This window comes from Chaetodon auriga, chromosome 6 (genome assembly GCF_051107435.1).
Source record: "Chaetodon auriga isolate fChaAug3 chromosome 6, fChaAug3.hap1, whole genome shotgun sequence".
NCBI lineage: Eukaryota > Metazoa > Chordata > Actinopteri > Chaetodontiformes > Chaetodontidae > Chaetodon > Chaetodon auriga.
In genome coordinates, this window is record NC_135079.1 from 3,000,450 (window position 1) to 3,024,699 (window position 24,250).

At 46.9% G+C, this 24,250-nt stretch overlaps 1 protein-coding gene across 2 annotated transcripts in view; it reads right to left on the reverse strand.

Moving 5' to 3' along the window:
- Positions 1–4,666: 4,666 nt before the first annotated feature.
- Positions 4,667–24,250, reverse strand: part of met (MET proto-oncogene, receptor tyrosine kinase) — a 61,245-nt gene continuing 41,661 nt past the window's right edge. The window contains exons 11-21 of one of the 2 annotated variants that reach the window (XM_076733082.1): positions 22,222–22,431; positions 19,404–19,553; positions 16,061–16,214; positions 15,418–15,552; positions 13,745–14,005; positions 11,632–11,712; positions 10,086–10,267; positions 9,860–9,969; positions 9,463–9,628; positions 9,227–9,363; positions 4,667–7,580 (exon numbers count right to left, since the gene is read on the reverse strand). In XM_076733082.1, the coding sequence (XP_076589197.1) occupies positions 7,292–7,580; positions 9,227–9,363; positions 9,463–9,628; positions 9,860–9,969; positions 10,086–10,267; positions 11,632–11,712; positions 13,745–14,005; positions 15,418–15,552; positions 16,061–16,214; positions 19,404–19,553; positions 22,222–22,431 (1,875 nt within the window). In that variant the 3' untranslated portion in view covers positions 4,667–7,291. The remainder of the gene's footprint in view (positions 7,581–9,226; positions 9,364–9,462; positions 9,629–9,859; positions 9,970–10,085; positions 10,268–11,631; positions 11,713–13,744; positions 14,006–15,417; positions 15,553–16,060; positions 16,215–19,403; positions 19,554–22,221; positions 22,432–24,250) is intronic. The other variant, XM_076733083.1, reaches the window with a different exon arrangement.

Sequence of the window (24,250 nt, forward strand, 5' to 3'; positions counted from 1 at the left end):
CTACCTCCCTGGTTTCTCATGGGCCAAATCTCATTAACAGTTAAATGAGGGTGAGTTGACTCAGCAGGTCAAAGCGGTGCTGACTGGCTTTAGTTGCTTTATCAGATGATAAGGCTGTGTGTGTGCGCTTGTGTGTGTGTGTGTGTGTGTGTGTGTGTGTGTGTTTGTGTGCCTCTATGTTACAATGACACTCTCAAAGTCCTTTAAGTATCACACACTCACCTCCTGCAGGCTTGAAAGGTTTGCAGTTCACTCCTGAGGTCTCGACTGCCCGTCTGTACCCTCAGCATGCAGTGAAGGAGAGATCCATCACTGAAGATCGTGTGCAGAAGAAGAAGTAGCAGCACCACAATGTGAAACAGCCTCATTCAATACAACCCTGATAGTAAAAAAGTGGGGTGCTGTGTAAAACAGAAATAAAATAGAATGTTTATGCTAATCCTTGTTCACATAACTGAAAACAGCACAGGGACAATATATTTAATGTCTGAGCTCATCAGCTTCATTGATTTTTGTAAATATCTGCTTATTCTGAACCTGATACAGCAACACGTTTCAAACAATTTGAGGCAAGAGCAACAGCAGACTGGGAAGGATGTGGAACGCTCAAAAACACCTGTTTGGATCATTCGACAGGTAAACAGGTTGATTGTTAACAGGTGAGAGGATCATGAAAGTGAAGAAATATAATCATCAAACTGTACTTAGAATATATAAAGCAAGTCATACTGTGACAATGGACTGTTATTAATGATAATGAAGGCTGAGGTGAAGCATATTTTAACTGGGCACTAATTAAAGGGGAACTCCACCAGTGTTACACTGAGTTCAGTTTACTCATCAGGAGGAGCTCTGATCAGCCTGTGAAAACAGCTGCATGATATCATCCCTGGCTCTGGAGGAAGCTTTCCAAATTAAAAAAAAAAAGCCCTGATGGCATCTTAATTTGGACTTGGAGACGACTCATTCGTGACAGAAAGCCTTTGTTACAAACTGGAGATGTGGAGTTTAAATAATCTTGGCATTTGTTTGCCAGGAAGGGTCCAACAAAAGATGCTTTTGAGTTCCATTTTGGAAATGTGGGACGTTTTTGGAGCAACAGAATGCAGTGAGGTTATTTCAGCCTCTGATTTTGAGACTTCTCTCACATGATCTCCATCTTTCCTTTCCTGGAATATCCAGAGTGACTTCTCACCACATCTGTCAGATAAAAGCAGTGAAATAAAATCTCCTGTCTCCCTCTGAATGTGGTGGAGCAGAGGAATAAGGTGGCACACTGCTGCTGTGTGTGTTGTGATAACAAGTTCTGATTTGTTTGCTGTTCAAACATTTTCTGAATGTGAGTTTTGATCCTTTCGTCCACTGTGAGACTAAATTCAAGCTGCTGTTCTCCATCGAGGAGGAAACGTTTAACAGCCACCTTTCAAACCTGCAGCGCGTCAACGTTTGCTCCTCAGAAAGCTCATTTTCAGGCTCTTTAACATGTGCTAATACATACTTCCATACATACAGATGTGTGTGTGTGCTGACATGCATGTGTGTAATGTGAGTCCAGGAGGTGTGTGTTCGGGTTAGCAGTCCCTCTGACATGCATACCAACGCTGCTGAATCACCTGATGACTCCCATGGAGAAACTGTAACGCTTAACTTTTCACTGAGATCCCATCAAGAGCCGCACCTGTCCTCTCTTTGAACGCGCGTGTGGTCATGTTTTCAGTATCTATCACTTACAACAAGAGGCGTGCAAACACACAGAGACGCACACCAGCGCAGGCAGAGGAGGATGGAGGCATTAAAGGCTGCTGGTGTTGACTTTAGAGGGGATTAGGAACAGGGAGTGGAGAGGCTGACTCCAGACTGTTTATGTGTTTGTGTTACCATGTAATGAATACACAGATTACATTAACTTCATCCATTCATTTTTGAAATGACAATGTTGTTTTTTCATATAGTCTCATGTGTTTTTAGAACAGTTAGAGAATAAAAAGAGTAAAAACACATACGTCTTGAGCTGCATCTCCTTTTTTTGCAGCGTTGTTTTTAAGCCGAAACTCCGTTTTAGTTACTAAAGTAACTAAAACCGACTTTGTCGGGTAATGAAAAATGTCTGCTGTGGACATTTCAGAGCTTTCACATGCATGCGTACGGCTTTAATGTGTCAAAACACAATCTTAAACTCCTAATCAGAGGAGACCGGTGGCAGTGGAGGCAGCTGAGTGAAGGATGAAAGGTGGGGATGAAAGACAAGACAAGCCTGGTGTGGCAGGCGAGATGGATGCTTGGAGTGAGACACAAAGACAGACATGCCTCATGCTCGTGTTAGCCGGGGCTTAACATGGATTTTACTGGAATAATTTAAGCCTTCGGACAAAGATGCTTCAGCGAGGTGGAAGATAACTGCGCCTGATAGTCCATGTTGTCCTGACGGGCTGGAAAATTCCACCTCAGCCTCCTTATCGACAGGACGTCTGTTCCCTCGCTCACAGGACCCTCAGGTCAGAGAATAACTCATTCAAAGGTCAAAGACAGCTAACAACAAACGCTCTGAAACTATCAGTGCACAGTTTGTGTGGAGGAGCTTCTCTCAGGTACACAGGTGGTGTTGCTTTCTGCTGATTGGTAAATACGTGACGTGTCCTTTCAGACGAGAGCTGATTTGCTGTCCTGCATGCTCTGATGAGGACTTCATGTCAAAACAAATCAGCAGATGTTGTCAGCCTGTTGATGTTGAATAAAATTTGACAGAAAAAATCAAAACATGAGGTGACTCGCTGCTGTTTTTGGCCTGTGGCCACGTTTCTTCCCGCCTTTGTTTCTGCAGAATACAGATGTTTCTCCAGCGGACTGTTTGACTCACCGTGTGAAGATCGACACGGTGGGCGACGCCCTGTGCATCGCTGCAGGCCTTCAGAAAGTGTTTCTCTGGATTTAAGAAAATCATCTCAACCCTCCCAGATATTCCCACAATTGTTAAAGCCCCTGGCTGTGATGATATTTAACATTTAGCACGTCAAAGATCTTTAGGTTCAACCCAGATGAAGCACGTGTTGCTGCTTCTTCTTCAGCGTTGTATTTTTGGTCCTAGCTCACCTTTGAGTGATCAGACTGGTCGTTGAATTCTGCTTGATTGCAGTGCTTGGTTATATGGATTTTTCACTTCATTCTAGAATTACTGATCTTTGAGAAACTAAGCTGCGAAGCTAAAAACATCTTTAAAACATTCATTAAAACCAGTTTTCTTTTCTTGGTATAATTTGCAACCGTTATCGATGTTTTTCCAGAACAACAGAATTCAGATTTCTACCTTAAAGAATTTGCCTCCGTGCTACAAAGGAACCACACAGTGTGTTGGCACACAGTTTGAGAGTGGGTGGCAAGTTTGATCTTTTATATTTTCCTCTTCACGTTGGAATGATTTATAGTTGACAACATGCTACACGTAGCATCTTTAAAGTGTCTTTTTCACAACAGCTCAGGAGGGTCAACGAAAACCTTCAGAGTTCAGACTTCAGAGAGAAACTGAGGCCACGCACAAGCAGTTAATACTCGACTGAGACTGTTTGAGTATAAATGGCTGATTTGAACATGTCCCAGTCCATTTAATTTAAATCACTAGCCGTGCAATATCCAAGATTTATGCAATTCATGCATTTGGCAGCGCAGCAAGATAAAATCTTTTTGGGAGGAGGTTAGAAAAGCAGAAAAAGTCCAGTGGACTCTGAATAGTCCAGAAGTGAACAAATAATGACAGATATGTGTCCTGCACAACAAAAGAAGTGTTACACATTGGGTTAGACATGCTCGTAACTTTTCCTTCAGAAGACTGAAGCATGTATGAAAAGTGAAACAAGACTAAAGGTTTGGGGACCGTTTCCTAATTTATGTATGTAGAAAAGACGGTTTTACGTTTGAGAAGTTGTGATTTTGCGCCTCAGTGTGCGCTTTCATTGACGAGGTGTGTTTGCTGTTGTACACGAGCATGTTAAAGGAACATTTTTAACAAACATACTGTTAAAAACATCTGAGCCTGACTTCTCTGATGTCTTTATAGACGAGTAGGTGAGACCACACACTGTATGTTGTGACTTTAAAACTCCTGGGTCGCCAAGCAACTGCAAAAGGACAAGCTGTCCTGAAAGCCACGTTCATGGCTCAGTTGGGGGGGGGGGGGAGTCTAGACCAGAGCACTTATAGGCTTCAAAGGAAGAGAGGGGAGCTGGAGGTGAAGGGTCAGAGGTCAGCGCCAACCAATGGGAACAAAAAAGGTTGAATTTCTGTTCACAAAGGCCGACACAAAAGACGAGGACTCACAGTGTTGTGCGAGCGTGGAGTGTGTTGATCCAGCGAAGGACACAATCATCATCTTTGTCTAAATGATGAGGGTTTTTCTGGCCTTTAAACCTTTCAGAGGCTGAAGGTACAAAAGCATTTTAGAGTGTCATCGCGTCCACGGCGTCTGGCCTCACCGTCACTGTGACACTGATGCACAACACAACACTGAAAGTATGATGCAAGAATAAACTGAGAGCAGGCAGCGAGTCAAACAACGGGAACTTGTAATAGCAGGTCTGCTGTACGCCTGCCTCTGGGGCAGGTTTGTTCAATGCAGAGGATTAACACGCAGCTACAGCTGTTTGTCTTGTAAAACAAAGCGCGTGACAGACTTCTGATAGTATAGCTTTATTACGCTGACAAAGTTGATTTGACATTACATCGGAACATGTACCTTCAGGATTTCTTTATGGACAGCGAATCATACATATATCAACACACAGAACAGACAGTGTAAAGCACAGACGAAGTGGTCACATGATCAAAGTGACAGCAGTCTTTGAGTATCGTGTGGGATGTGAGGTGTTTGCACGACGATCCAGCAGGAATGATCACAGGCCGAATGAGCGTCCAATCACCGTGCGGCTCCGCAGGCTGCAAACCCACACAGATCCCGTCTATTTACACAGCGGCAGTGGTTCGTCTTGAAAACAGAGGATCGATTTGGCGGCTTCGCTCACTGTTCGGGGCACCGTTCGCTCACCGCTGGTCTTCCAATTGGACCAGATTTAAAGAAGAGGCTCATCATCAATACAAAAATATAGTACAGCAATTCTCTTGTCATAGCAAACATTCATACCTGTCCGTCAATGGCCCAGTCACATCAGCAGCCATTCAGATTAAAAACAACACAAAGCAAAGGTAAAAGGGGGCACTGACCACCTCAGTGGGTTGAAAAGTTCAGCCCATGAACAACACATTTGTTTACTTTATTTCCTGTTTTTGAGGTTCCGCTGAATATGAAAATCCCTCTTGAAACTTGCTTATGTTGTGCAAAACATCAAAGAATATCACATATAGAAAACACGCTGAAGGAAGCAGACGTCAGTCATCTACTTTACAATAGGTGTAATGTAGTACACTTAAAAGAGAATTATCTGCACTTTGACAATGACTGATCACTGACAAAACTTTACGGAGACTAAACATCGAATACACAACTCAAGCAGGTTTCAATCTGATTTTCATACTTTTACAGAAATGAGTGGAAGCCTGGAAAAACCGACCAGAACTGTACAGCATGCCTTTGAACATTTCTTCATGATGACTTAACGCACAGTCGTCATAAGACGCAGGGACACGCAGCTGTCCCTGATCCTCACATGATAATAACACCCTGCTGGATGAACGCAGGGAACAAGAAGCTTTGTTCATCTCGAAAAACAGAAATCTGCATAGGAATGCACAATCTGTAAGCAAGGGACAAGATTTTGGGATCCGCCGTGTTCTGGTTTCTGCTTGTAGTCCGAGCTGTATTGACCAATCACATTTGAGCGGGCTTTGGTTGCATGCAAGGAGAGCAAAAGAAAAGTCAATCCCAGAGTCCACCGGCCATCATCTGATGAAGATTCTGCTTTTTAAGAAATGCATCTGCATTCATAAGCAGGTCACTCTTTATAAGAGATTTTCTTCTATTCTCACGTCTCAAGTTGCTAATCGGTCTAAACAAAGACCGAAGCCCTGAAACACCGGCCGCTGCCTCCAGAGGCTAAACTGTCATCAGACGTTAGCTGAGGGGTTCAAAGATTGGACCGAAGGTTGTTCCATTAATAAAACGTTGCAGAGTAACTTTCAGGTCTCTGCTTAAACGAACCAACCAGGAGTTAAAAACCTCCAGGCTGCAAACCTTCAGGTCCTTTATCAAGGTGTCTTTTATCAGCATGTTCTCCGTCAATAAAATGGAAGTTACACAAAACAGACACAGAGCTGACACACAGTGAGCGACTTGAAGAGCTCACCAGCCGACAGAAAACCTCAGGCTATGGTTCTCATTTGTTCTCCTTCTTCTTTCCAAGAAAACCTCAGAGCTGTCAAGCATGTGCATGTTAGAGTTGGACTGTTTTGACATGAAGGGACGATTCAGGTTTAAAAAAAAAAGGGGGGGGGAATAAAAGACGCTTCTAACCCTTTTCACTTGGAAACATCTGGGCCTTTCACACCGGCGAGGCTGCACATCAAAAGCTAATCGTCCGAGGATAATTACACAAATAAAGCATCCAGTGAACTGCACACAGGCAGCAGGGTTTTTTTTCCACGTCCCACCTCACACCTACACCGTCCTTCCCCTGTTACCAGGAGAGCCTTGGTTTACTTACCGGAGGCGCCACAAGCGATCAAACCCGGGCCTCGTTCAGGCGCAGGGCGCCATGCGAGGGTGGCATGCAGTCTTGTTTACGGTGTGCGGAGGTGGGACATTTTCTACACGACACAATACACGGCCATTTGTCAAACATTCACATTACAGACAGCGAAAAGGGTCTGAGCCACATCTGCGTATCGAAGCACATGCCACCCAGAGGAGAGCGGAAAGAGAATATCGAGCCTCTGGCTGTGTGGGCGCAGCGGTCGGTGAGACTCTGTGGGTGTTTGACGAATAGCGTTGTGCTTCTGTGACAGTGGCTCTGTCTGCTGGGAGTCTTCGAGGAGGAGCTCCTGGGCCTAATTGTCTCGTAGAGGACGCAGGAAGGTTGCCTGCTCCTCAGGGTCGATGAGAGGTCGGAAAGGTCGGCCGAGGTCGATGAGGTCGGCCCTGTAGCTCGTGGTGGACCCTGTCGTTCAGGGATGCTTGAGAAGGTCAAAGGTGGATGATCTATGTACATTGTGTTTTTTCCTCAGCATACAGTGTCCAGTGTTTGGCGAGTACATACAGTAGTTCTTCATCACCTCGCTGCTTTCTTCCTTCCTCTTTCTCATTTCTGAGTCTTTTCCCGCCTGCCTTTCATCCCTCCATCGTCCCCTCTCAGGTGCAGCAGTCGCGCTCCACGTGGCAGAAGAGGGAGGACTGGGTGGGCAGGGACGTGGAGGTGGAGGGGTCAGACGAGGAAGACGAGGCGGAGGAAGGGGCGGAGGAGGAGGCGAGGAGGGAGGGGTAAGGGCTCATCTTGTCGATGTTGACGTAGGTGGTGTTGAGGAGGACGTAGTGCTCCCCGCTGAAGCTGGAGAAGATGGCGGAGATGCGAGACACCAGCTCGGAGAAGGAGGGCCGCCGCTCCGGCTTTGGATGCCAGCACTCGATCATCACCGTGTAGCTGGAGGAAGAGGAGGACAGAGGAGTCAGACGGAGCCAGGGTGGACACATCGAAGGAGCAAGCGACTGTCAGAGTGTGGCTAAAGCTATTAGCTTTAGCATATTTCAATAATTAGACCTGGTAAAGAAGTAACAGCTGTACTGATGACCGTTCATCTTATAAAGTGCATTTTACTGGGAAATTTGGACACTGTGGGTCTCATCTCTACATGAAAGGTGCTGTATCAACCAAGTTATTATTATTATTAATATTAGAACCTTTACACTTCATGTATTCAACTTTATCAGAAGAGCTTCATTCTAAAATGCTGTAATAGATATTAATAGTTCATCTTGTCACTCATTAGTCCTGCAGGTTTTCACTGGTGTTTTTCATCTGAAATGATGAACTCTCACGTCTGCTAATTATTTCACTGTGTCTCAAAGATAAGTTTGCCTATATACCAACAATCCATCACTTTTATCATTGTGCAGCAAAATGTTTTTACCCTCTCAGCCGCTGACATCTCTGATATTGCCACTATTATTTTCCTGTTCCTGACTTGGCAGAGCCACCCTACCGTTGTTGGAAATGAAGAAAAATGGCCCTATTACCACACATCCAAGCTATCTGCCAGTGGCCGCTATCACCACAGCAGCCAGCGAGCGATCGGGAGGGAAGAATTGTGGGAATGTTTGCAGACGTGCATCACCTCCCGATGTCTCTGTTTAACTTACAGCTCGGGAACGTCGGGCCTCTGCCTCCCTCACCTGAACACTCCCACTCCCCTGTAATCCCACACACACTATGGACGTGCAGCGTACCTCGTGATGCTATCGGCGCGGGATGAGATCACGCTTGGCATCCGTTCCACCGGACCAGCGGGTCAGAGTTTAAGGACAGCTCAGATACTGCAGCGTTATGTGTGATGTGACGTTTTTATATACAGAACTGCATATTTTGCTTCTCTATATCACTCACTGCTCACAGAACAGAGGTTGCTTTTAGGCTTGTCAGGAAGTGGCGGGATTTATCAGCATTTTTCTGAAGATTGTGACTAAAGTTCAGTGCAAAGCTAACGCCAAGTTCACCTGAAACAGTTAAACAGTCTGCTTTCACCACAGCATGTCAGCAGATCTGCCTGGCAAACCCTGATGTGAACACGTCCAAGAAAAACTAAAAAAACTCTGTTGACAGCCTCAGCCCTGCCAGCACGGGTCTGTATGATGGGTGCTCTTTAGGAGCAGCAGCAACAAGTGCCTAGCAACAAACGAGACAAATAAAAAAGAAATACAATACCAGCTTTGGATTTCCATTTAAAACCCGCTTTGTGTTTTGTGGTGAAGCAAGAAAAGTGACTTTTATTTGACCCGCAGCTGTGATGAGGTGCAACGCTCGACCGAGGAGACTGAGGAGCTGTGAGTGTGTTTGAGACTCACGCTGAGGCAGATGATGGATGGTCTAAACCTGAGTGGGTTTTATTTACGACTTATGCAGCTCTCTCACCTGCGCTCCTCTCCCCTGCTGCTCTCTCCAGATTTCAGGCTCTCCTCGAGACATATTTAAGTGCAGCTTCACAGTATATCACTCACACTAACTGAGCCATGGCACTTTGCTCGAGGAGGTGAATGAAAAGTATGTATATATATGTGTGTGTGTGAGCTTACAGGGCGTCGGGGCAGAACTCGGGCTGCAGCAGCCTCCTCCCCTGCAGGAGGAACACGGTGATGTCGAAGGAGTTCACGTCAGAATACGGTGGGGCTCCACGGGTCATCAGTTCCCACAGCAGCACGCCAAACGACCACTACAGGAAAAAAAAAATAAGAAAATTAACTCTTTGAAGCAAACGCTAATGAAGCGGTGAAAGAACTGAGGAGAGGTGTTCAAATATCAGTTTCCTCACCACGTCCGACTTGGTGGTGAACTTGTGCGTCTGCAGACTCTCCAGGGCCATCCATTTGACGGGCAGCTTGACTCCACTCTTGTTGTGGACGCTGTAATATTCCTTGTCATAAACGTCTCTGGCCAGGCCGAAGTCTGCCACCTTCACCGTGTAGCTCTCATCCAGCCTGCCAGCGCAAAGGAAGAAGGAACGACTTTCTGTTGGACTGTTCTGCTCTCTTTCGTTTTCTTTTCACCTCAACAGTGAAAATCTCACTTTCTCACCTTCATCTTGCTCTTTAACTTCTTTCTACTTGACTGTTACTACTTGCTCGTTGCTGTTGCTGCTTTTCCTGCTCCCCCTCAGCTGTATTTAATCCTACTTTACTCTGACGCTTAATGAATAAACATGAACTCACATGCAGTTTCTGGCTGCTAGGTCCCGATGGACAAACTTCTTGCTGGCCAGATACTCCATCCCTCTGGCCACCTGCAGTCCGAAGCCCATCAGGTCCTTCACAGTCGGGTTCTGCAGGAAACAGGATCAGACAACTGTGAGACCGAAATGCTGACTTGCTTTGAAAGCATGTACACAATATGTACTGTTGTGGATAAATAACAGATGTAGTTTGAGCGGGCTCGTACATGTCCCTCATCGCGGATGAAGTTGCGCAGGTCGCCGTGCTTCATGTAGGGCAGAACCACCAGTGGCGAGCCCTCTGGTGGCAGGCAGATTCCCAGCAGAGAGAGAACGTTGGGGTGGCTGAAGTCCTTCATGATGATCCCCTCCTTCAGGAACTGGGACACCTCTTCCAGATCTGTGATGCCTTTACAGAAAGAGAAAAAAAAGGTGAAGGTGAAGAAACAGATTCAGGTTCAAGAGCAAGTGAAGGGCAGGGCGAGCGGGCGATGTGGGTTTTTTCCAGCCAATGGCAGGCTTGCAGCAACATCTCACTTCCTGTGAGTCAGACTGTCCTCACCCAGACCTGACCTAAGCCGAACTCCCATTTGCCAATTGCCTCCCTGCCTCTGACGTCCCGCACTTTGGCCCCAGTGACTCTGCTGTAATCTGGTTAAAGATGGAAGCTCTTTACGTCTGGAGGAACCAGCTGACTGGTCTTTAACTGAGGTTAGACCCCACAGACGGAGAGAGACGACATTTGGTTTAAAGAAGAAAATGTCGTTACTGTTGTGTGGAGGATGGATTTTCCTTTCTCCATCACCCACTGATCATTCTGGTCTTCATCAGAAAGTGTCCAGCTCCTCTGCTTTCAGCTCCTTGTCTTAGTAATAGCTGTATTAGGACGCCAAGCCAAGCTCTCAAATATAACAAAAGAGCATAAAAACAATGACATGGTGCCCTGAGAAATCACTAAACGTAATAAAGGCTTCAAATCCCAGAGGACCGAGCCCCAGCAGGCCGAGCTCATCCCGCCCCTGTGTGGTCGGTGGCTCCTGGTGACTGCTCTGAGCTTTCCTCCATATTACTCCAGCATCAATCTCTCTGGTCCAACTGACAGGTTACACGATTAGGGGGGACCCTAATGCCGTCCTCACCATCAGACGCTCGTTCATCACCATCATCTCAGCCGAAAAGGATTCAGGGCTCTGATGAGATGAGGTCCTTAATGCTATTGGAGCGCTGTGATATCATGCAATAAGTATGCAACATAAGAAGATGTAGGATAGAATAATTGTGATTGGATGTGTGTGTGTGCGCGCTCTGAGGTGGAAAGTGCAGCATTTGCATCCAGACATCTGGAGGTCAGGTACATTGTGTGAAACCTTAGCTCATGACAGTCCATAAACATGGCTTCCCAAGTCAACAGTCAACAAACGTACGTTTACCAAGACTGCACGTGATTGGAAACACTTTTAAGTTGGATTTTTAGCAAGGCGTGATTTAAAAAAATTACATTTATCTGATATCAGATTAGCTGGTTACATTAAAAATGTGTTATTGGATGTTTCTGGAGCTTTTCAGCAGTAGCTTGATGCTACGTAAAAAAAGTCACTTCAGCCGGACCCTTCACCCCGAAACCTCTCCAGAAAAGCTGCTGAAGCTGCAGCTGTACGGGGAAAATGGTTTGAATGAGTGTGCAAAGATGTATACATGAGAGGCAGCTTTCATGCTCAGCAAACCGTTCCTGGATCAGCTGAGAGGGAAACTTGTACGGGTGTTTGCACTTACGGTTCAGGGACTTGACGGCACAGTGCTGCTTCTGGCCATCTGGCTCCAGCAGAGTTCCGTGGAAAACACAGCCGAAGTGACCTGCAGGAACAACACGGTGAATGAAAAGCTCCCGCTCAGACCTGTGAAGTCCTTCCAAATAACACGTCTTTAACCCACTCGAGGTGAGCCTCCCTGAAAGAGCTCAGGTGCACCTGCGCGGCAGGTGAACGATGTGGCCAGGCCCGTGCCAGCTGAATTCCACCATGACGAGGAAACAGCGATAAGGCTTCGTTTAAGTTACCAACTCAACTTGCGGGAAGACATTGCAGGCCATTTTTAGACTTTGTGCAACCAGCATCGTTCATTTCTATCTTGGCTTGTCGAAGCCTTCTTCTCGATAAAGCCCTGTGATTAAGAACGTACGAGCTGCCAGTTGGCTCCGCGATCGCAGCAGTTCCACAAATCAGATGGAAATATCTCCGTCCACTGCTGACACATACGAATTAAAGTCTGGAACAGAGGGATCAAGGTGATTTCATTCAGTGTGTGCGGCTTTATTGTTCCCCAGAAAACAGCTGGCTGGTTCTGAAAACATTTCGACGTGTGTTTTCACACCTTTAACAGCTAATTCTGATTATCTTAAGTTACCGTCACTCTCACAGTAAATCTGCCCCCTCCAGTAACCCAGTATGAGGCTTTATTCATCAATACCCCCACAAGCTAATAGGCTATGCCAAACCCCCTTGAGTTATTGTGCATTTTATTGAATTATATCTTTTAAGACACGAGGGCTTGGCCCAGACAGGGAGGGGCGCAGGAATAAAATGAGCGCGGCGTTCTCCTATCACGTCCCCGCAGATGGTCGAGGGTGTTGGATTACGGCTCCCAACAATGGACCCTGGGAATACTAGCTGTGAACAAATCATCCTACGCCACTTTAAAACTCCTGCCTCGAAATCCAGGCTCTTTTCTTCAGGGGATAATTCAGCTGAGGGGGCAGAGGGCTGTTTTCTGTGACATGGAGGGGTTTGGGGTCTTTCTTCTCTTGATGTTAAATTTGATCTGTGGGACCGACCCGCCTACTTAAACGGCACAATATGAGGCGATTTTGCGTCTCCGTGTCGAGCTTGCGGTTTGATAAAGCAGGCAATTAAGCTCTTTGAGGGCGACTTAGGCTTTTGTATAGCTTTACATAAATCCCAAATCTAATCTAAGATGGCTGGATAATAGTTTCACTCTGCATCAGTTATAATCCCATCATGAACTGTTTGCAAAGAAATACGTTTTTGTTCTTATTTCTCTTTGTTAGCACGTCAGAAGTCACAAAGAAATTATTTTTTTTAACACTCTGGATGTTAAATGTATTGGATGTAAAGCTGAGGATCAAATGAAAATACATGTAATGAAATCAGTGATTTTCAGATCTATTCATTCTGCAGTGCTTTTTGTATCAGCCATTTAACATTTGGAGCGTGTTAGCCGATCGGCTGTAGCTGCAAACGCAGTGCACGAACACGCTGATGGTGCCTTTGTGCAGGAACAGCTTTTAGGCTGACACTGATTGGTCAGGCACACTTTCATGCTTTAATGAATTATCTCTCTTTTATTTTTCATTGTTATTTATGATTATGCACATCCATTTGTAGCTGCTATAAAAAGCCACGATCCCCCTCATGAGGCTCTTTAATGCGTTCTGCAGTGATAACAGAGCATCAGAAGCACTGCACCCCCCATGCATGAGTAGGCTGTGGCGTTGTGCTTTAACAGCTTTGACACAGCGGTTTGTATTGAGTGGATCTTTATATATAACATTTTCAACTACATAAAAGTGTCCTTGCTTTTTTATTTTGCACATTAGCTCCTTCCTGGAAAAAAATCCTTTTTTTTGCATGAAAATGCAGAGGAAATGATGCTTTTTACATTTCTCCTTGTTTAGAGCACGCAGAAGAAGACCAGCACCATCTACAATCTACATCTACAATAAAATAAATGACTTCATCAGCAGAAAATATGATGAGAAACACAGAACTGAACAGTTTGAGCAACAAGTGATCTATAAAAAACACTAGATGACCAGAGGAGAGATGAAATGATGGATTGTGACAGTAAAGACAGGACTTGTGGGACTGACCTCTGCCGATGACCTGGTTGAGGTGGAGCAGCAGCTGCTCCCTGGCGATCACCACGTGCTGCACCTCGGTCAGCAGATCCGGGTGGAGGCAGGACGGGTCGATGTGGACCGGGGCCATCAGCAGGGGTGACACCAGCTCGCCCTCCATTCCCAGACCCATCCCACCTCCCAGCGCCCCCAGTCTGGGAGACAGCAGCTCCCCGTTGCCCCCGTAGATGGGAGGAGCAGCACGGCATGTCTCCGGCCTGTCGGTGCCCTGATCTGCAGAAGCAAACGAGATGGAGGGGGTCAAAGGTCAGCCACTGTATCATCGGCGGCCTCCAGAGGTCAAGGTGTGTTGCATGATCAGAAAGGGACGGTTACAAAGGCAGAGAGCAACTGGCGAGCTGAGCTGGAAAAACAAAGTTTCTGATTTCCCTGCTGATGCTGCAAGCGGAAGGAAAATAAATGCAAGCAGAAACATCTAAATTTCGTCCAGAACAGCAGACAGAGAGGACGTAGACATAACGGGTGAGCTCAGATATGGACTGTATGTGCATTTGCAGCCGTTGATCCTGCTCAACTCTCCCTGAGGACAAGCATTAGCTCATTAGTAAGTCTACCTTCTCAGATTTTAAGCCTTTCAAGTCACTTTTTAGCAGCAGGAAAATTGCTTTGCCCATCACACTCAGGATCATAATACATGGAGCCCCTCTCAGGCCCTCAGGATCCAAGCTTAGAAACCAAAACCACAGGTGCCTCCAAAGATTCCATCAAAGTTTGGTTGGTCAACGCCAAAATCATCCATGTCTCACCTGCAGATTTTAGGCCGTGCTGACACTTGAGGACATAAATACATCATGATAGTTGAACAACAGGAATGCTTTTCCTTTGAATTTTCCACAGGAGGTGAAGTGAGACCAACTCAGTCTGCAGCAGACGAATCCACTGAGGGGAGGTAAAGACATTCGGAGTCTGAGAGCTTGAGCCAACAGGCCACGCTGTGCAAAACGCAGCCGTTATTTGGTTGCTTTGGATCATTTCTGTAAAGTTCCACTTGTTACTATTTCTCTAATAATTTATCAAACCACAGAATTTGATACGTAAGACTTCTCTCACAGTGTCAAACACACAGAAATGTTTCAGTCTCATGGCCTGATAGCTGCGCTCTTAGATGAAGTGGTTTACTTTAGTGTATTAAAAACATTAAAAACAAAAGTCACTACAAGTACACTTTTACTTTTTGTGCTTAATTTAAAGTATGTTTGATAATAATATATAAATTGTACTAAAGCGTACTTTTAAAAGTGTACTAAATTAGTGCGTAGTAATACAATGTACTTGTGTAACATGTATACTTATTTTGAAGTCCTCCGTTGTACACTATGAGCATGCTTAATTAAAGTGTGCTTTAAATGAAACGTTACGACGGTCGACGCTGAGCACGTGGATGATTTTGATCAGCTGATTCGAAAAGCACCAAAATGATTGAGGATCTTTTAAAAACTTACATTTCCTGCGGGTGTTAGTTCAGAACATGTAAGGCATGCACCGCCAGCACAGCGTTCAGCCCCACAGGGAGCGAAGCAGGTAGATGGGAGGGAGGGAGCGAGCGAGGGAGGGAGGGAGGGAGGTGGGATGTGGGGAGGAAGACGTCAGGCAGGGGTAGGGAGGGGCTTATCTGGTTGACGTACCCTCCAGCAGGGTTGTTCTATAGTCGACTGACTCGTGGGAGACCATTTCGTTAGTGGGGCTGACGCTCCTCGCGTTAGCCAGCCTGTCCAGATGCTGGATGTGACCCCGGCCATCATACCACACCTCAGACAGATCTAGAAGTAGAGGGAAGGGGAGGGGGGGGTGAAGAAGGAACGACAGAGACATCAGGGGATAAGAAGCGCGTAGATGAGACAGAGAGGAAGTGAGGGTGATGAAGAACGAGATAAAAGATAAAGGGGAGGGGGAGAGATGAGAGAATTACTAAGGAAGGCAAAGCGGTTCACCAGTGCGCCCCACGCACAGACGTCCTGTAAACCCACCAGGCAAAACAAACCCAGCAGACACACATGCACACAGGTTAGAAAAGACACTGAACCTCAGGAGCACCACACACGCACGCACACACTGACACACACGCACACACAGGCTAACACACCAGGGCTGAGGTCAATTCACTTTTAATTCAACTTCAAAATACAAACTACTCGCAACTATGACTCATTAACTCATTAACATTAGAGGATCAACGCCAGTCGGTCGCTGTCTAAGATTAAAGCTGAGTTCAGGATGTCAGAAGCCGCGACCTTTGACCCTCCCGCTCCCCGACATCGCTGCTCTTACCATCGATGTGTTTGTTCCTCCTCCACATGAGCAGCGTTCCCAGCAGCAGCAGCAGCAGGCTGACGCACACGCAGCCCACGATGAGGCCCGTGTAGTCCTGCTCCTGAGCCAGCGTCACCTTGCCCAGGTGCCTGATGGAGTCCGCCTGGCGCCACTGCAAGAGGCCGAGAGGTTTGAGGTGTCACAGAGTGAAGGAAGTGAATCTTAACACCAATCATTACTACTGAACCCTGCTCCATCCGTAGGGAGGTCAGAGGTCAGCTGGCTGTAAAGACTCAGATTCAGAGGTCTCAGCTGCACTGCACCACTGCCTACAGGACACACACAGCACGCTCGGCACGGCGCATACGGTGCACATGCAAGCATTTAGAAGGCATGCAACTGGCATTCAGACATACGGTATGCAATAACACACGCACATCCACACACATGCGCGCACACACACGGCTTGTTGCCACAGTCTGCAGGCAGATTACATCAGTGATATTGCTTCTGCCATTATTAGGTTTAGTGGAAATGAGGTTTCTGCTGCTGCAGACGCCGTGTGTGTGTTTGTGTGTGAGAGTGTATCTGGGCATGTCTGCAGGAAGGGGATGTATGAATGTGTGTGTGTGTGTGTGCAGGATGGGGGAGCTGAGGGATATTGGCTGACCATCCCCTGAGATAAAGGCTTTCCTCTGAAGGCCAGTTCACAAGTCAACAGCGATGAGGCTGATAGCGTCTGGTCTGGAGCACGCCGCTGTTTCACCAGGAGGCGGCAGATGTTATCTTTAAGGACGACACGAGGACGCCTCCAGCTCAGCTTCTGATATTAGTTTGCATCATAAAGGTTAGACGCTGCTCTTATCAAACCTCGTGCAACCTCCAAGGGTGTTTGGAGGCTGATTCTCGCAAATGACAGCGCAAAATTTCTTGAGGAACTCCCAGAACGCCAGATGTGAACCGCATTTTGGTTCAAGATGAGACTGAATGTGTGATGTTCAAGGCGCTGAGAGACGACACGTCCAAGAAAACCTTTTCACAACCCCCATTCAAACCCACCCTCAACCTCCGCCTCATAACACAGCTAGTTTTGCCTTTGCAATGCATTCTGGTCCATTCTGGGTATAGAAATGAGTCTTTCTACCTCGTCTATGTTGGATTTCTCTCCGTTTCTCTTGAAGGCCTCGCTCTTTTTCTGACACCACAACCTGATATTCACTGTTGACGTTGTGGATCACTGAAACATTTCCTGCTGTCAAACTTAAGCTGCTGGAAATATGCGGTATGTACATTTTGGCCAGTTATCCACAAAAAGAAGTGAAACACAGCAAACAAAGAAATGGACCTGAGGGAGAAAGGCAAAGCTCTGGTGGTTTTTCCTCCTGAACTGGACTTTCTCTGCGGCGCCACAGGCGATAACGCCGTCATATAAAGTGAGTTTATGTGTATTTACTGATGAAAATAAAGGTTATAATGAGACGTTTAACACCAGGCTGACACGCTCTCACTGCCCTCTCTGGTTGAGAGATGTAAATCTGTTTTCACCTCTGACCACACAGGTAAGAGTGCGGTCAGAGGTGCTTTGTTGCACCTGTGACCACACCCAACAGTGATGTCACAGGGCCCTGGAGCACACCTGCACATCACTGCAGCAAGGTGAGAAGTGAAAGCGCTGGAGAGAGTCTCAGGGGGTGTTAAGTTCATAGATATCTGTATTTTTAATAAAATCTGAATGTTTTATGATCGTTGATATCTTCTTTTGAGTCACAGGAGTCAAATCTGTCCTGCTTAAACGGCTGAGTGAGGCGGTTTCCTCCAACATTTCCATACTGTGCGCCTCCTTCACACGACTCACTGGATGCTTGACTTATATTCAAGTGACAAGACAGCTGGATGCTGAGCCCTTTCACTCAACACACTGTGCAATAAATTCTCCCAGAGCTGTTTTATAAGGGGCTGCATTAGGACAGGAGAGTTACTGGAGTCTCCTGTAAATGATCTGGAACGCTGGAGGAATGTGGTGTTTTCCGTGAAGATCCCAGAGCGCAGGATGAAGAGCTCAGTGTGGCCGATGGCAGAACGATCCTGTTACTGCCTTCAGGAAACTCACACAGTGAAGTCTGCACTTTGTTTTATTACTGTCAGCCTGCAACTACATGAATGAAAAACAGGAGGCTAATGGAATAAAACCTGACGCAACAAGATGTTATTACTTCAAGGAAATACTCTGAAAAATACTGACATCTGTTAAAAAACTAAACGTCTTGCACATACTTTGCTCATCTATCATCACTGAGTGTGATGTTGCTGTGCGGTGAGTCAGCCTCTTCCAGCAGCAGGTGCTGCGATATGATGATGCCTTTTATTGCTAAAATTCCTTCCATGAGCCTGATAATACTAACAAAGGGGGATTTTCATATGAATGCATTACAAGTGGCTTTATGGGTCTCTGCTGTGCTGTATCCGATGCTGGATGGAGAACATCAGTTTAGCCTCTCGGTCAGACGTGATCAGTGTGAGCTCTGAGGAGTTCACAGCAGGTAAACGCAGAAATCTGCCATTAAAAGACTCTCTGAAATAAAGAGAGTGAGAGATTTCCACTCGTTCCCTTTGCTTTCAGGAATTTTCCAGACGGGATGAGGCCGATCTGTGCGCTGGTTTAAAGAAATTAACTCTATTCAGTGTTTGAGCTAACGCGCTAACATGAAGCAGGCTAACAAGGGAAAGCATAAAAGTTAATTAATGGAGTTATTTTTACATACAGATGAGTCACTAACATGCAAATGAATTTAATCTGGGCATCAGTAAGTTAAACACACCCTGACACACACACACACACACACACACACACACACACACACACACACACACACACACACACACACACACACCATCCAAACACCACTTCAAACACTGAAGCTTTTCTCTGCTGTCAGCATGCAGGGAAGCTGGAACAAGTCCTCTATTGAGCGGAGTGAAGAGGATGTGTGTGTGTGTGTGTGTGTGTGTGTGTGTGTGTGTGTGTGTGTGGTTGGGTGTGGATGTGTATTTGTGGTGAGCTGGGTGTTTCTATAAACAAAAGGCTGTCTTAATTAAAGAAAGTCTTGTTGACCCACTGGAGGTGTGCGCACCTGCGTGTGAATCTTCATATATTGGCCTGCAGTCTGTTTTTGTGAATATGTTTGCGTGTGCGTGTTCGTGTTCGTGTGTGGCCATCAAGAGCAGAGCTTAATCTAAGTAGAAAAATAAAAAATAATGTAGGAAATAAGGCCTGTAAGGCCACAAAGTGCTGCAGAGGAACGAAACAGGAGTTCTTCTGTCCTACATGCAAACTGAAAAGCAAACTGCAGGTGTGTCTCACCTCCACCTGCAGCTCCTTGGAGGAGGCGGCCTGCAGCTCGGTGGGAACGGTGCACTCCAGAGTGTTTCCAATCAGAGTCAGACTCTCACAGCTGTGGTTGGAAACGGTCAGAACCTGACACTTCATCGCCTCCCTGTCCATCCGGTCGCCCTGCAGCGGAGGGAAGGGTGAGGAAGAGGGAGACGGGGGAGACAGAAATGAGAGTGACATGTGAGAGTCAGCTTACAGGTCTGCAGCGTTACGAGCGACTATTGACAAAGGTCAAAGGTCAATGCATCCAGATAAAAGATGGAACAAACAAAACTTCATGTGAATGTAAGGTGGCAACAAGCTGCTTGATGACTGACACATTAAACCTCTCTCCTGGCAGGTATGTTCACTGGGAATCTGCCCAATAAGAACAGAATGAGAGCTGCTTTTGGGGGGGGGGGGCTCTGTGTCATTGGCCTTGAGCCCCCGTTATGTGATGGACCCATTTAAAGATTAAGGTCCTCATCATACAGATGCTTCGGCTGCATGGAGCACATTCCTGAAAAGATTTGCATTTAATCAAATGAGCAGAAGCTGATTGGCAGAAAAGAAATCTGAGCCCAAATCCATCACGAGGCACTTCAGGGTGGACGAAGCAGAGTGTGGGGGCTCTTTGGGGACCTGGGGGGGGGGGGCAAAGGTCCCCCTGGGAGCTGACTCTGCCCTCAATCCGAGGCCACAAAGTGTGTCCTTTCAGTCCTCAACCTTCACAGCTTTTAAATGTTTATGGGACTTTTAAAAGGGCAGTGAGTGAGATGTGTGCCGGCTGACAAAAGTTTTACGCTCTGAAGCCGTGGCCTGTTTAGGACATGCTGGAATTTGTAAACAGAAGGCTTCAACCGTGCTGGAAGAGCATCCCGAGTGAAGCAAATGAGGTGCAGGTTTCTGTTCTTGGCGGAGCGGGTCATGATTCATGGTGAACGAAAGGACCGAGGCCGAGCCGCTTGCTGCTGCTGATATGAGTAAGACAGAGCGGCTTATTCTATTCGCGTGAGCTCTGGTGGGATGACAGCGAACGCCCCCTCTGAGATCTGACTGGAAGCTCACACAGCGACCGTCCACGTGAGTGTGCGCTGTCTGACGGGAAGCTGCGAAAGCACAACGCAGCCTCATTATCTTCCTCTTCTCCTCTGCGGGACTCGCTCTCGCTCGCTTGTTTTCTCTTCTGCTTCACTTTTGTTCCTCTGACTCCATCTCTCTCTCTCTCTCTCTCTCTCTCTCTCTCTCTCTCTCTCTCTCTCTCTCTCACATAAACACACTTGTCTGAGTGCAGCAGAAGGCAATAAAGAGAATGATCACATTCCTTGCGTGACAGCTTGGGATTTTCCAATTTGACACAGAGTGGAGGCTCGCACCTGTTCCTGCACTCTCACACACACACACACACACACACACACACACACACACACGCACACACACACACACGCACACACACAGAGAGTCCACAAAGCAACACAAACCACTAATTCACCCACTTGCTTGCATTTAGGACACACACAAAGACAACATTTTGTAACAAGATCGTCCAACACAATCGGTATTCAGCGTGTTTTCCAGCTGCAGGCGTGGCGATAGTTTTCAGAGTTACTCAAATGATTTAAAAGCCGTCTCAGTGAAAGCGCTCACTCCACATAAACTCTTAGGACGATAATTGAAAGTGAGATGTTTCTCAGTCTCCCGTGACGTTATCGGCAGCGATAAGAGCCTGGCCGCGTTCCAAACTCAACGGCCTGGTTCCTTCATGTGCTGCCGTACTGGTGCGGAGTTGTCAGTCACAGCTAAATATTCCTTCATTTGCCAGTTTGGAGCTAGAGTTATCAGATGGCACTAAATGAGCCCAGCATTCGCCCCTCACTGGAGGCCACTGCAGGGCAGGGTTATCAGATGGCGTTAAATGTGGCCTGTTTCGGTGCAGTGACTGGTACCATCCCCCCCGGGTACAAACTGGGGGTTTGTCTGGGCTGAAGGGAGGGATGAAGGGGGGGTAGAGTTTGGGTCGGTGGTGGATTTAGCACCGGGGCCAAGGTCACGTCTGGGAAAAGAGCGAGAAGAAGGAAAAAAACGCAGCCAGGATCCCCTGCGAGAGTTTCTGCACAGCTGCCACAAACCGTCGAGCTGCAGTCAACAAAAAATGAGAGAAAGAAAAGAGGAGAAAAATGTATTTCATTGTGTTCCTAAAACGGGCTCTGGGGAATGTGGTGGCTCGCTTGAAAAGCGGCATTAATATGTCAAGAGCTTTGACCTCGGCAGCCAGAACAATGCGAGCCGACAGAGAGAATACATGGAGAGGTATAGAGGTGGAGACGCTGGGATGGGGATGTAAACGATGGGAAACAGACTCCACTTCCTGTTTTTCTTTCAGTATTGTTTCCTTCCCAACTTGACCTGGACCGTGGAGGGCTGTACGTGTGAATGTGTGGACTGGGAGGCGACCAGCAGCGTGAACTGTGCAGACCTGTGGCAGCGCTGGTTGTTTGTTGGCAGAGCGGTGCAGGGCTCAGCATTTCCTGTATTCTGGATTCTCATTTGACTCTTTGACTCTTGCTGTTCTGTGAAGAACCTCTTAAGAACGCATAAATATTAATTTCCCGACTTAACAACCTTAAACTGGGCTGTTAGAGGTTCTGCAGGTGTCTTGAGTTTCTGCACCTGTTTCTGCAGGTGTCTGCCCTGCTGGAGTTCTCAGGGGAGCGGCTCACATCTCTGACCTCTGACCTCTGCTGTTAGAACTAGAGCTGAGCCTGTTTTGGCCTTACGGAGGAGCTGAGGGTGTAAACTGTTCTCTGACCTTGAGCTCCACAATGCTCTTGTTGTCCTTTGAGGTGAGCTTGGGGTCCTGGAAGAGGGGGTCCTCCACGTAGATCAGGTCCCACTGGTCCGTGGAGTAGCCGTCCAGGACGAACGCCACCTTGGTGACCACGGGCGGCTGCAGGGCCAGTTTGGCCAGAGAGGGGGTGGTGCACTGGATGGAGGTCCGGTTCTCACCATAGACGCAGCTCTGGAGGAGAGAGGCGACACAGACGGACAAAACGTATCGGTTAGAAAAACTGCACAACCAGCCTGCAGGTAAACACACGTTTGGAGCGAAGCTCAGGGGCTGGAGGCTGGGGTTTGGTTCAGGTGTGTACCATCCATTTTTAGAAATCATTTTGAACCTTTAAAGTGTAATCTAACCAGCACACTCTCATTAACTCTCAGCTTGGCAGCTTCGTTCACGCTCAACACGTCGTACGAGACAGCGCCTGTTTTCAGCCGCTGCTGCGTTTCCACACGTGGCCTGCAGGCACAACACAGTTTCATCCCATGTTGGATTCAGCCCACAAAGGCCTCCCAGCTTCTGTGCTCATTAAGACCGCCCAGTGAGAGGCAGAGAGCTCAGGAAACACCCTAAGCCCTTTTTTATTGAGGCGTGGCAGAGTTTCATCTTGTCTGAGGAGAGCATGGGTATCTAACAGGGACAGAGCTGGTGAGGCTGACATGGCAAAGATCTAAAACTCCTCCATTACGGTCTGAACTGGCCTTGTATCGGCTGCTCAAGGATAAACTCTCTTTGAGAGCTTTCCTTATTTAATTTTTTTGCCATATGCAGTTATTTGGGAAATGCAGCATTGTGCTGATAAGGTGGCACAGAGCCACAGACTCACATAAGGGAAATGAAGTTGTGCAGAAGAAAGCACGGCAGAGGTCACGTAAGCACTAACCAAATATAGGCAGAACACTCAGATACCAGCTGGATACCTGCAAGCAGCTCATTTAAATGTTTAGTCAGAAACTTTCTGCTTTGTTTATTATGATGGAACGAACCAAACTGGCTCATCGTCAAATAAATCTTTGAAATTATCTGCATTTTCTTTCCCTTTGGCACTATTTTCCCTGGTTGAGCCATATATAGTCAGCCTCAGCTGGAGGGTGGAACATTTGCTGTAAATCAACATCAGCTCAAACGTCAAATACAAACCAGTTAGTGTTTGAAACCTGCCAAACTGTAAGTTGTGGCTCATCTTTCACTGTTGTCAGGAGTTGATAGAGACACACGCGAGTGCAAAATCCAGCGCTGATAAAGTGTTGTAGAAGTCACACAGTTGCACCGTGCAGTAAACAGTGAAGTCACTGAGCCGTCCACAGCTTTACAAACAGAGTGGGAGGGAATCTGGAGACGGAGCCATCTTGGAAGGGAACAGCATCCAAACGGGGGTGTTACTGGGATCCAGATCTGGGGCAACGTTCCCAGAAACAAGAACTCAGACAGACTGAAAGGGGTATGGAAAATAAATGGGTGCACTAATCCGAGAGCTGTTGTTTATGTGACTTGACATGCAACAGTAATTGGAGCAGTTAAGAAGCCAGCGGTGATAATAAAATGATCTATTATTCCCTTCTCTGCCTGTCAATATGCCGTCTGATTCTCAGCTCCAGGACTTAGCTTCCATATTCCTGTGGGAGAACTGAGGTGGAGATGAAGGGCGGATGTGATCTATCGCTGCAGAGATTGTGGTTTATTCATTACGCAGAGCAAATATCAGCGTGACACACGGATGCAGGAGCCGTTGAAGTGTGATGGCATGATATTCCTTCTCACTGGTGCGCTCGGGACAAACCAAACTCGTCCGCATGCTGAGAGATCAATGTTGATATTTGCACTGCGGTGGCCAATGATACAGTGTGTTTATCTTCAGGGCTACAAAGGTAGACGTGTCCTTGAGTCCATGTCCCACACGAGGACGAGAGAGAAAAAAAAAAAGAGGCTCAGATCAACGCAGCTAACCTTTGAACACAACAAACGCCACATTTGCACTGTTGTTTGGTGAGTGGGCGCT